The 13,199-nt window shown below is 44.3% G+C and overlaps 1 protein-coding gene across 1 annotated transcript in view; it reads right to left on the reverse strand.

Moving 5' to 3' along the window:
• Positions 1 to 608: 608 nt before the first annotated feature.
• Positions 609 to 13,199, reverse strand: part of ERBB4 (erb-b2 receptor tyrosine kinase 4) — a 589,315-nt gene continuing 576,724 nt past the window's right edge. The window contains exons 27-29 of the mRNA XM_077829473.1: positions 6,595 to 6,642; positions 5,351 to 5,648; positions 609 to 1,054 (exon numbers count right to left, since the gene is read on the reverse strand). Coding sequence (XP_077685599.1) covers positions 609 to 1,054; positions 5,351 to 5,648; positions 6,595 to 6,642 — 792 coding nt within the window. The remainder of the gene's footprint in view (positions 1,055 to 5,350; positions 5,649 to 6,594; positions 6,643 to 13,199) is intronic.

Below are 13,199 nucleotides of genomic sequence, written 5' to 3' on the forward strand. Positions count from 1 at the left end.
CATTTTTTATTTTATGAGTTATTTCTTTGATGGCTGTGAGGAAGAACTGAATGGTTATGAAAAGCTGGGTTAGTTGTTTTCAGTTGCCAGGATAGAAAGTGTTAGAGAAAGAAATTGGATTCTGAAATCTCAATTATTATGCTATCACATGTGATATAAAAATTGTCCTTTTTTCCCCCCTTAATGGAAACTGCATTGCGATTTCCAGGAATGCTGAATAGGCTCTCCTCAGTTCCTGCTGATAGAAACAGACACGGGGTGACTTCCCCTACAGCATCTGAGTTGAATCACTGAGAACTAACTTGACAGCAGGCAACACTGCCACTGGCCTTCACTGGTGTTCACTGGCTTGTCTGACCTTCTGACCCTCAGGGTCTGCGAAAGGTGAGAAATGCCAGGTTTTGGCCTTCTTGCATTCATTCAGTCTTTCTTTCTTTCCTTCTAGGTTCCTAACCCGATCAGCAAATGACTCAAAGGTGTCCTTCTACTTGGAAATATCAAAGTGAGTGATCGGCAAAAAGAGGAAGCTCGAGGGAGAGAGAGAAAGAAAGAGAGAGAGACTGGTGGCTAGCAGGGGTTGCCTCTCAACTGGTTTAATACTGATGTCACTACACCACCGTGTTTCGATGTCTGTAGGGTGGTGGGGGAAGCACAGTGCCAGGCTTCAGGGAGAACTCAGAGAGGTACTCAGGGTTCTCTGCCACGATGGGCCGGATCCGTCCATTTTGTTTGTAAAAATATTTTGTGCTGTACTCCTGCAGGTAGTCCGGGTGCTGGAGGGTGCTTCGCGGTGGCAGACTGTGATTCCAGTAATCTGGGTTGTTGAAGGCCTTCTTGGATTTCTCTGGCAAAGGAAGCCCATTGTTCTTCAGGTACTCTGCGCTTTCCAAGGTATTAGCAAAGGTGCTGAGGTACAGCGGCTCGTTCACATACTCGTCCTCTGCTTTGGGTTGCCCGTTCGGGGCGCTGTGATACTCGGGGTTGTCCAGAGCTTGAAGATCGCCATTCTTTCGTCGAGAGACAAATGGGTTCTCCTCTACCGGGTTCAGGTAATCTAAAAAAGATAGAAGGCATGTCAACACATGGTAATGTGTTCACACAACAGCAAGCATCTCTGCCTGGCAGCTCATGTGAAACTTCAGACCAAGGTTCCCAATGGTTACAGCGCTCTTTGCTTATTTTCACGGCACTACTATCAAATAGTGCTGAGAGGCCCTAACTGAGATCATATTGCGCTAGGTGCTGTACAGACTCATAATTGGAGACAGTCCCTGCCCGAAAAAGCTTAGTGCCTAAACAGACAAGATGGACAAAGGGCAGAAGACAGGAAACAGAGAGACTAAGTGACTTGTCCAAGGTCACCAGGGAGTGCGTGGTAGTGCTGGGAATGAGGGCTGTCTCACACAATTAACTCAAAAAATTAATTATGATTAAAAACTTAATCTCAATTAATTGCAGTTTGAATCGCACTGTTAAACAAGAGAATACCAATTGAAGTGTATTAAATATTTTCGGATGTTTTTCTACAGTTTCAAATATATTGATTTCAATTACAACACAGAATACAAAGTGTACAGTGCTCACTTTATATTATTATTTTTGATGATAAATATTTGCACTGCAGAAATGATAAACAAAAGAAATAGTATTTTTTAATTCATCTCATACAAGTACTGTAGTGCAATCTCTATCGTGAAAGTGCAATTTACAAATGTAAATTTTTTTGTTACATAAGTGCACTCAAAAACAAAACAACGTAAAACTTCAGAGCCTACAAGTCCACTCAGTCCTACTTCTTGTTCAGCCAATCACTAAGACAAACAAGTTTGTTTACATTTATGAGAGATGATGCTACCTGTTTCTTATTTACAATGTCACCTGAAAGTGAGAACAGGCATTTGCCTGGCACTTTTGTAGCTGGCATTGCAAGGTTATTTGTGTGCCAGATATGCTAAACATTCATATGCCCCTTCATGCTTCAACCGCCATTCCAGAGGACATGCTTCCATGCTGATGACAGGTTCTGCTTGATAACGATCCAAAACAGGTGACATTGTAAACAAGAAGCTAGCAGCATTATCTCCTGCAAAAGTAAACAAATTTGTTTGTCTGCGCGATTGGCTGAACAAGAAGTAGGACTGAGCAGATGTAGGCTCGAAAGTTTTACATTGGTTTATTTTTGAATGCGGTTATTTTTTGTAAATAATTCTACATTTGTAAGTTTAACTTTCAAAATAAAGAGAATGCAATACAGTACTTGTATTAGGTGAATTGAAAAATACTATTTCTTTTGTTATTTAGAGTGCAAATATTTGTAATAAAAATAAATATAAAGTGAGCACTGTACACTTTGTATTCTGTGTTGTAACTGAAATCAATATATTTGAAAATGTAGAAAACATCCACAAATGTTTAAATAAATTGTATTCTATTATTGTTTAACAGCACGATTAATCCCGATTAATTTTTTTAATCGCTTGACAGCTCTACTGGGAACTAAACCCAGATCTCTCTGAGCCCAGTGCTTTAACCACTAACCACTCTCTAGAAGAGCTGGCTGTATGGTCCAGTGAAGAAAGAACTGGAAGGAGGCTACTGTAGCATGGGGCATGGGTCACTTGCTGGAGGATTCTCTGCACCTTGAAGTCTTTAAACCATGATTTGGGAACTTCAATGGCTCAGACATAGGTGGGAGGTTTGTCGCAGGACTGGGTGGGTGAGATTCTGTGGCCTGCATTGGGCAGGAGATCAGACTAGATGATCATAATGGTGCCTTCTGACCTTAATATCTATGAATCTATACTGGGGTCTATGCCTGCCTCCTCCACCGACTCTCTGTGCAACCTTGTCTAAGTCACTGAAACTCACCACTCTCTCAGCATCCCTACCTGGAAAACGCTAGATTAGCATTACCTCCACTTAAGTCTCCTCTGTACTATAAACCTTTCCACAGTCTAACCCTGTATGGCTGTTTTATTAAAAACACAGCTATCTGACTGATTAAAAGCTGCCCCGACTGAGGGACAAAGGGCCTGAGAATGCGGAGGAACAAAGATTCTAATTAGCATGGAGAGGGACATAGAAGAGTTCCTGAGCTAGCACTAAACGAAGAGTAGGACTGTGTGAAATTAGTACAAAATGTCAACACTGTGATGTAAACAATACTGAGGGTCACAGCTGAAATGAGGAAAGGTTAATGGCACGTGGTGCTCGGGGGGAAGAAGAGGGCTAAGTCACTCTCACACAACGGCACATAGGATTTTCGATTTCCAACAGAAACCCATTAGGAACAAAACGTTAGGAGGCTGGATGGTTGTGAGATACCGCACACCCCTTCTGGAGTAAGGCAACTTTGTTAGCAAGTTCTCTCCCAAGGTCAGAGCCTGTAGCCCTCAGGCCTTGGTTACCATGTGTTAACTGACCTCCAGGGTCTCAACAGAGCTCTGTGAGAAACAATGTTTCACTGTAAAACACAAAGCACATCAGATGCAGAGAGGTCAGGGTGACCAAGAGGTCAACGGAGCTCTTTGCAAGGTTAGATGGAATTGCTTGGAGGTTAACTGTAGGAAAAAGAAAAAACACTGATGGGGGACATCTGCAGTGAGAAATGTCAGAAGTATCCAGTTCATTCAAGTCCAAAAACAGCTGGATAAAATCTGCTTCTTGAATGGATGTTGTCTTTCATCCTGAAGGATCCCAATGCATCTTATTAGATTATGCACTTAAGAGTGGCATTAAGCCACAGCCCTGGATAGGGGGTGGTGTGCACCTCACTGGGAAGTAGGCACAATAGACCTGAATCTCCACTGCCTTGTACCTAGTGTGTCCTTTACACACAGGTGTGAGTGAGTGGAGAACCCCGTGCAAGGCAGTGGAGATTCAGGCCATTGTCTCCAGGGAACAGGGGCCAGGGTAGCTCATGCTGCACCTTTGGAGAGGGTGCAATGTGCGATATTCCATTGTAGCCAAGGATTAAAGAGATCAGGTACATTTAGGATATAGAGGTGAAATATCAGTATTAATTAATGTTATAACAGAGGGCCAAGAGGCCTTAGGTCTGTAAGATATTTAGCTTAGCCAAACAAGGCCACAGGCCTAAAGATATGCTGACATGAGTAGCTAACCAATGAGTGACCCTATGTCACAAGCTGAAACAGTTTCAGTAATAGATGTGTTAGCTGCTGGTATTTAGGAAATGTATATTGCAATGGACCAGCTCAAGCTGGTTAGAAGACTTTGAGGATTTTTGCAGACCTACGTCAGCAGATGTGCTAACCACAAGTTGTTATGGTGACTGAGGGACCTAAATGTTAATGAGTATAATGGGAACTAACAAGTTAACCTGTGGGAAACAGGGCACCTCAAATGTAATGGTGTGTGAAAGCAATAAAGGAAAAGGAGTTGAAACCTTCATAAATACGTATGAACCCCAATGGGCATCAGTGTAACTCATTATAAAAGGTATAAAGCGGCCTGTGTGCCATGGGAGAGGATGCTGAAGATGATGCTGAAGAAGATAATGACTAATGATAATGACTAATGGGTTCTCATTCAGCGGTTGTTAGTGATGACAATCATAGGACCAGACACTTTGTTCTACTTCTCTGTCTGCTGTTGTATTTCACTGTTTGCAGATTGCTTATCAGCTCAGTGGATTTGTTAATAAAGGGACTTGTGATAAACTGCAATTGTTTCTTGTGTGTTCCTCGGCTCACTCATTCTAATAATATTGGTAACAATCTTCCTGATGCTGTAGCCGCTCACGAGACTGAAACCATATTGACCACTGCAGGCTCAGAGATTAATCAATAATCAGTATAAAAATCTATCAGGCTACACCTTGTTCCAAAGCAACTAATCCCCACTCTCAACACTACCTTCCCCCTCTCAGGAGGCTACAGTGACTAATCCCAAACAGTCCAATCAGACAATTTATACAAGGTTTTTGACTAGCACCTCTCTTGAGCCCTGATTCATCAAAGCACTTAAGGACATGCTTAAAGTTAAGCACACACTCAAGTGCTTTGCTGAATGAGGGTGCAGATGAGCAAAGCTCCTTGTGTCCTTTTCACCTCCCTTGGGCAGCTGTGCAGTCACAATCCAGCTCTATATATTGGGCAGTGGAATTCAGCTGCTGTTCAACAATGTCAGCCACATAACGTACGTTCTTTAGAAACATAGGAAAGTCCACAATAACTTCTCCAATGGAAAACACAGAAGGAATTTAGGTACAGTAGGAACACGTAATTATGCACGCTGGTATTGGTTGTGTGTGTGTGTGTGTGTATTTCAGCCAAAAATTTGTGATTAGCTCAGTCAGATCTTTCACCACAACATGCTAGCGGTTTACCTGTTTTGGACTTGTCTCGCATCGGAGTCATGTACCCATCCTCATCCAGCTCGCCCCGTTGGCCCCGCTCAGGTACAAACACTGTTGGGTCAGCGCTGTACCTCTGAGTGCCGCTGTCCTCTTGTGCGAGAGCGGCCACCTGCTTCCGTAGCGTACCATTACAGCAAGTGTCGTCAAAGATCTCTGCCGTGGCCCCCTGGATGGCTGGTGCCTCCGGAGCTATGCAGCTAACCGCTCTGTACAGTGAAGGCACTCCTTGTTCTGTAGCAAAGCCGCCACCTCTGTACACAAACTGGCTCTGTGAGAAAGACAAAGTGGTGCAAGAGAGAAGGACAAAATAAAGCAACTGACTAAACACAGATGTGGAAGCTCCTTTGGTTTCACATCAGTGTTGGCTCAATGCTTCATTTTATTGAATGGTCAAAGCCTTGTCTAGGCTGGGGAGGCTTGCCACCATTACAACCTCTGGTGAAGATCCACAAAGCCTCTATTTGCACTGGTTGTGCGTACCTGGGTTTCGGCCAGACTGGAACTCCAATAGAGACAATAATGGTTTTGCCAGTTTACACTGATGCAACTACACAAATTGCTGGCCAGCAAGAGCTGGTAGTAGGGCAAATCCCCAGTCTATACCAGGCTTAATACTGAGATATACAGTAGCAGGGACCATAATGTGTAGTTCTCCTTAACTATTGGGCTGGCAAGAACAAATGCTCTCCTAACAACAAACCTTAAACCTGACCTGGTGGAGACCTTCCTCCAGAGAGGAGAGAAAAAGGCCCCCATCTCTGAACTATCTTTATTCAGAGTGGGCCTGATTTTGGTGTAAATAAGTAGCAACAGTCAATGAGCAGTCATGTAAATGATATACTGTTTCCATTGGGAACTTCCCATTGGTGCATCAACTCATTGCTTTGGCTCAACCTAATAACGGCTTGTCAGGATGAGCACATCGCTTTCAGAATCATGCCAAAACAGACAATCATCAAAACACTTTACCTAGATCGTTTTATGAACTATGATCACCCTTTTGGGATGCATAGTACCATAGAACTCTGGGCTTCCTGATGAATCCAGACTGGGATTAGAGCGACCTTGTATGTTTGCCCAATCTATGTATTAATTCTGGTCACGGTTGGCACTGGAGTAAATTAGGCAATTTATGAAGAGAATAGGGGAGGAAACAGAAGGTTTAAAAAGACGAAAAAAACCTAAAGGATGAAGGTTGATTGTGAAATACTTACTCCTGACATAGGGGCGTAGGCAGGAGGAGGGCTGTGTCCAAGTTCACTCTAATAGGAAAGAAAAATGGAATGATGGATATAAGAAGAAGTCACATGAGCTGTATGAACTAATGGGGAAAAACATGCACAACAGTGAAGTTTACTGAAGAGGGGTCAATTCCAGCCATTCCTACTCAAGCAAAACTTCCAATGAAGTCAGCAAGCCTTCAGTGTTAATGGGAGTATTACCTGAGTAAGGACCACAGGATTTGTCCCTAGTTGATTAAGAATGGGTGCTGCACTGGCTGAGCGATGAGTGTGTCTTGCCAATATCCTTGGTTTAATTTTTGAAAGGACAGATTGTACAGAGAGAATGAGGTATGCATGCAGAAGGCAGACTCATCCCAGAAAAACACTGCCGAGCAGGGAAGGGTGTGGAGTGCCACCATTTCTAATCAGCCTGGTCTATATAGAGAAAGTTTCCTTTTCCACTCTTATCAACCAGCAAGGACAGGGTAAAAACTATGTACACTTTGAACTCAGGCAGTGGGTGAGCTAAGGTGGCTTTAAACCACCTTTGTGCCCTCCCAATCCTGAGCTGCTCCAGGAGATGGAGAAGCCCTTGGCCTTTTTACATAGCCCTGGGGGCCTCTGTAAGTTCTGGAAGCCTCTCTGGGGCGTCCTATGGGCCCCAGCGTTGCCTGCAAGTTTGGTAGATCTGCATGCTGGGGCCCTGTTCCAGATGTGGCCCCTGCTCCTGACTCACCTCTTCCCCAAACTCTACCCCCAGCATGCCTCATATGCCAGGGCTTTTAAGGGACTGCTTGAAGGGCAGTGCAATCTTCTATAGAACCTATGCTATGGGGAATTGGTACAGGGCCTCTTTTCACTGCTTTGCTTCTTTTAACTACTGTAATAGGCCAGCATGGAAGTGAGGCTCTCACCCCAGGTCTGCACACACTAGAAGCTGGTCAAAACTAATATTTTTGCCATGAAATTTTTTGAAAAAAGGTTTCATTTTAATTCTTTTTTTTTTTTAATATTTGTTCTTGATAAAAATTACCGGTAATTGAATTTAGTTGAAATACTTTATGTAGACATTTTTTGTTTTGTTTCAGTGAGGGGGAAAATTCCACTTTTTCCTACTTTTAAAAAAACGTGGCCCATTTTTTTCAACTGGAAAAAGGTGAAAAATGTGAGACAAAGTGGCGGAGGGGGGAGGGGGGGGACTTTGCATCCAGAAAGTGCACGCAGTTGTAGCACACACCAATATCACAGAAAGTCCCCGTTCCCTCCCCCAGTCAGTGGGTAGGAATATGGAGGGACAGCAACAGGCGGGAGGCAGAAGCAGAAGTGGTCTGTAACCACCAGAACACACTCCTCTAGAGAACCTGGAATCCTGAATCTACCTTCCTCTCATGTCAGCGAACAGTGCAGGTTTATTTCAGTCCCCCTGTGCATATGCGTCATGATATAGTCTTTAATTCTGCAGTGAAAGAGACTGTCCAGGAAGGGAGAGATGTGTATCCCCCAACAGGGCAGTACAGTGGACTGAGACCGTCAACAGCTTGTGAGAATTTACGGGCGAAACCAAGACAAAAAGACAGAATGAAGAACTGGAAAAGGCTTGTCTGCAAAACCGAAATAACTGCTGGTCTGAGGGCTGGATGATGACAAGCAACCATCAATACCTTTCAGGCCCAGCAAACAAAGCGAGTATTCAGGAGGCGGGACCTACAGGATAGCCTTCTCTCTGCAATCTGCTTCAGGACGTGAGGCTTATGACTGAGACGCCTCCAAAACGAGCTATGAATCTCCTCTTTTGGGGGGATCAGGAAACAATACTAAGAACAGCATAGCTGTGAGTGGCTTTTGCAGTAATTTCCTTGAAGAGCTCCTGGAGCTGAGCTTCCAGAGCTGAAGCCTGGATCATCACGCTGAGTAGAGGATTGGCCCCTGAATCCGGAGAGCCAAGGGGCCTGGAGAAGTCCCAAACATATGCCCTTGGGGGAACGATTTGAAGGCCAGTGTGTCCAAGGAGCTTTCAGCCCCTGCCTGCTCAAAATGTTGTCTCTAATGCCCCAACAACAGGGAAAGCTGCAGGCCTGGAAAGCTATCTCCCCTTCAGGACTGATTAGGCTAGACTGCTTGGGAGAAACCTGCTGAGAATTTTATCCTGATTTGGAGCAGGGGAGGTTGAAATTATCCTCCAGGGCCAAAACAGGGCCTTTTGGAGCCATACAAGGGCATATGAAGGCAACATTTGGTCTTATAAGTGTGGTGGGTACCCTGGATCTTCAAACAACCCCAAAGGAAAGAAGAAACATGGACGGAGAGGAAGTAATCCCCAACCACTCTACAGTTCCTCTGGGAATAAAATAACGCCGCTGGATGAGCGTGGCAGGTGCTCTGGTTGGAGGCTGGAAATGCTTGGCTGTGTTCCTTAAGTCCTTGCCAAATTGCTTTCTACTTCTGAAGGGCAGAGCTGCAGCACAGTTTTGGCTCTGGGAAGAGAGATGTCATTTCTGAGCCAGCTGTGGCTGCTGCCAGGTCTATAACAGAGGATGATACAAGCTGCACGGAAAGCACTGTCCAAGGCAGGGGAATGAAGAGGACTTGGAGGAGTCAGCAAGAAAATGCCTCTGTCCCATCCCAGTTGTGTGCAAAAAAATCCTCTCCCTTGAGCAGCCTAAGCTGCAAAACAGTGTGAAATGCAACCTCCAGAGGCATGGCAGCTTCCACCGCTCTTCCATAGCGTCTGACAGATGGCCCAACTTATGGTGCCCATTAGGAAGGCTGATTTGGAGGAGAGTTTCAGGACTTTTGCATCCACCTCTAGGGATATTTGCAATTTGGGATGACTCCTCTGAGAAAAGAGGGGGTTTTCTCACTGTGGCTCTAGGGTTAGCAAGAGGCTTATATACTTATCTGTTTGTCATGAAGGAGTACAGAATAGATTTATAGAGGGAAGGAAGCTACCAGTTTTGCAACTCCTCCCTAAACCTATCTCCACCAAGAGTAAAGAGGAGCTGCTAGGGGAAGAGAAACCAGAAGACACTTTACAAGAGTGTGTTCACGGCAGCAGAGAGACATGCAGTAGGCACTTGAATACAGTCTGTGAGTTGGGATCACTGCCAACCAATCTCTGCAAGCTGTAGGATCTCAGAGGTGGATTTGGGGCACTAGAGTATATCCTTTTAAGCAGGGAAAAAGATGTTGGATACAAGAGGTGGAGAGCTGCTCACTGAGATCTGAACACTACTGGTCTTGCCTGTTCTCCAGACATAATGTCATCCATCAGGCTTTTTATCTTGGGGCTGGGATCTGGCAATGAGACTGCAACTGAGAAAGAGACAGATAAAGGTTTGGGAAAAGATGCTTCCCAACTTGCCAGCTGCTGATCAGCAGTGGCTAGTACTGCACCAGGGAAGAACCAGCGCACTTGAAAGGTAGGATCCTGTGCTCAAAAGAAAACTCTCTTCCTCTAAAATGCTACATTCAGGGAACATTCCTGGCCTACTCCAAAAAGATGGGACAGAGGCAAAGACTGAAGGGAGACAAGCAGGAGTCTGTGGAGAAGGCAGAGGCTTCAGGCAAAACTGATGATTGCAGATTGATCCTTTGTGAATTGAGAACTAGGGAGTGATGATCTCAGAGGGGCACTCTCGGAAACAGCAAGGAACCTGAATCAGGGATAGGAGTTCTCTAGCTATCTCTTCGTGCTCCTTTCTTGTTTTCATCTGTCCTCTGATCATCTCAACATCCTTCCTGCTGACCAGGAGATTAGAAAAGTGTAAAAGAGTCAGATGCCAGAGGAACGCTGTGTATGAATCAACACGGGGGGGGAGGGGGGGGTATGCCTCTAGGCTGCAGACAGCAAAAAAAAAAAAAAAAGAGTTGAGTCAACAGGAGTCTTTCTGTCAGCTGGGAGGAAACAGGACTTTTTGCTGCCTTACTTGCTTGCAAGTGGAAGACTATAGTTTGAATGGAATCATATTTGTATAATAGGGAAGGAATACACAACAATACACCTTCTATTTTTGTTTGTTCTAAGATGAAACAACCATGGGTTTGCTTTGCTGCATTAACCATGAATCATGCAGTCATCCCTAAAAGCTCTACACTGTCTCCATATTTTCTTGGCTATTAGGCTTTCAATTAAATATACGCTGCCTGACCGTAACAAATTAACTGACCCCCTTAGAATAACCCATTACAAGACCCTCTTAGAATAACTCCGTTCCAAGACATCTGGAGGGGACATACCAACATGAATGCAGTTATGGTAGCTTATGCTCACAACCTCTGGTCAGCAACCTTCACACTACACATGCTGCCAAGTAACATCACAGTAATGATGTTTCCCTCATGCATTTCCTTTATCTCGCCATAAATGCTAACCATAGAATTCTCACCATAGACTACTAAACAAGGCTCTGTTCATATCTATTGTTGTCTGAGCAGTTACTTTTTAAATTCATTTTATTTTTTGCCATCATTAAAGCTCTGCAGTCATTTTTCCAAAATAGGAGGCAAAGAGAACAGCTGTGGTGCAAATTAGTGGGTTGAAAATGTGATATAATTGTTGTTTAAATGTTGTTAAATTGCCTCCTAATTACAATGTGATGTCATAATTTTGTAGGCTTCAAAAACAACTTTTTGTACTTCAGAACCAAGCCAACTTGTATTTTATTGTGTCTCTTTTCATTGGCCAGCAAATTACATTTTGGGGGGGAGGGCGGGGGTGTGTGGCACAGAATACTTTTAATATTTCCAATGGTGAAGTTTCAATAGCTGAAATTATAAATCTGATACAAAATACTTTGTGGATTATTACATTTTTGGTTCGGTTTGTACTTGCATTTTACACACTCGTTGGAAAGAAAAGTTTTAGTATAAGTAGGGTCTGAATGATAGAAAATAAACAGAACTCTATACTGTGCCTTTTCCCTCCCATATAGGGCCTAGGTTTCCGAAAGCAACTAGTGATTTTTGCTTTGCTCCAGGTCCGGGTGCTCAACTTGAGATCCCTCTTGAGGAAGTCTGATTATTGGTGGGCACATGCTCAGCACTTTAAATAAAATTGGCTGATTTTTCAGAAAGTATCTCAAGCTGGGGACTGAAAAAATCAATGGTCACTTTTGAACATGTAGGCTGGACATCTATGTTATATACATCCCCCTAAATTTAAATTCTGATTATAGGTCATAGAGAACCCAGCATTTCTAAGGGTCCATTAGCATCCCTCACAAGGAACATGTGAGATTCCAACTTCTTTGGTCTGTGACTCCATTTCAAGCACAAGGCAAAGTACAACAGGCAAAACATAAAAACAGGCAAAACCATTCCCTCCTTCCAGAGGGCCTTGTGGTATTAAATGCCACAGACATAAGAGCTATTATAACTTCTAACATGCGTGTAAAATGAGCTTCAATAAAACAAAGGTAAATAAGACCTTTGTGGGTATTGCTTTGTGTTATTGCTCTCTGTCTGCTAATCTGTTTTCCATCTCCTAGCCTCTGCAATCTCGCTCGGTCAATAGCTCCTCTCTTCATAGCGGGGACAGAATGTTGTTGTGGTGATGCGTTAAAATGTAATGAAAACAAAGATAAACCAGCAGCTCCATACTGGACTCTACACAGCCATTGGAACAGCCCCTCTTCCGCGTCTCCTTTCATTTTACGCTGATGGGATCTTGCCCACATTATCGTTCTGAGCTGTGTTTCTCACACTCCATTTCCAATAGCCCCTTCTGCAGGGCTTATGGGACCCTGCTCACAGCATCTTCCCCACTTCCCTCCCCTGGACCAGGTTGATTGGACACACAGTCTTCTCCAGAGCTGCACTCGGCATCTTTCAGGTGGCAGGAAGTGCTGAGAATCAGTGAGTCTTGACACTACCAGATGAGACTCGGGGTGCTCACCCCTGCACCCGCATCCCTTTTATCCCTGGTGAGGGTCCAACATCCCCAAGTTTGGTTCTTTCACGCAGCAGCTCTGAGTGCCGCTGGGATGCTGGTTTTCAATGTTGTCAGGCAGGAAACACAAACATTTGATAAGGAAGTTTGCAAAACTGGAGCCACTTCTTGTTATAAATCCGCCCTAAACTCACATTATCCAGGGTGTTTTCGTTACTACAGGGCAGAGTCTGCCAACCTCAAGCTGAGCCAAACCGAACTCTGCAAATAGCCCCACTGACTACAGCAGAGAGACACATACTTGATTTGCTTGACACTCAAACTAGCAGTGTGAACATTGGCAATGGCTCGGGGTAGCCACCTGCGTACAGACCCGGGGAGGTCAGGCAGGCTTGTACTCAGGAAGAATACTTGTAGTAGTCAGCTACACGTGATGCTAATACAATCTTTTAACTGCTTCATTGCCGGACCTCCTCTCCAGTATCTGGGCTGCCATGTGGTTCCAAAGAACACTCAGATGTATATTGTCCAGTGGTCAGGACTAGAGGTGTATTTTGCCTGATATACTTGGCAATTTATGTAGCAGAGAAGAGCTGTCCTGTTGGGAGTTAAACCCCTGCTGAAATCTCTGGCAGGACCGCTGGGTAAGTGCTCTCAGGCATCAGGGTTTACGCCCTATCAAAATGACTCAATGAAGGAGCTAGTCAAA

The sequence above is a fragment of the Eretmochelys imbricata genome, chromosome 11 (assembly GCF_965152235.1).
Source record: "Eretmochelys imbricata isolate rEreImb1 chromosome 11, rEreImb1.hap1, whole genome shotgun sequence".
NCBI classification, from domain to species: Eukaryota; Metazoa; Chordata; order Testudines; family Cheloniidae; genus Eretmochelys; species Eretmochelys imbricata.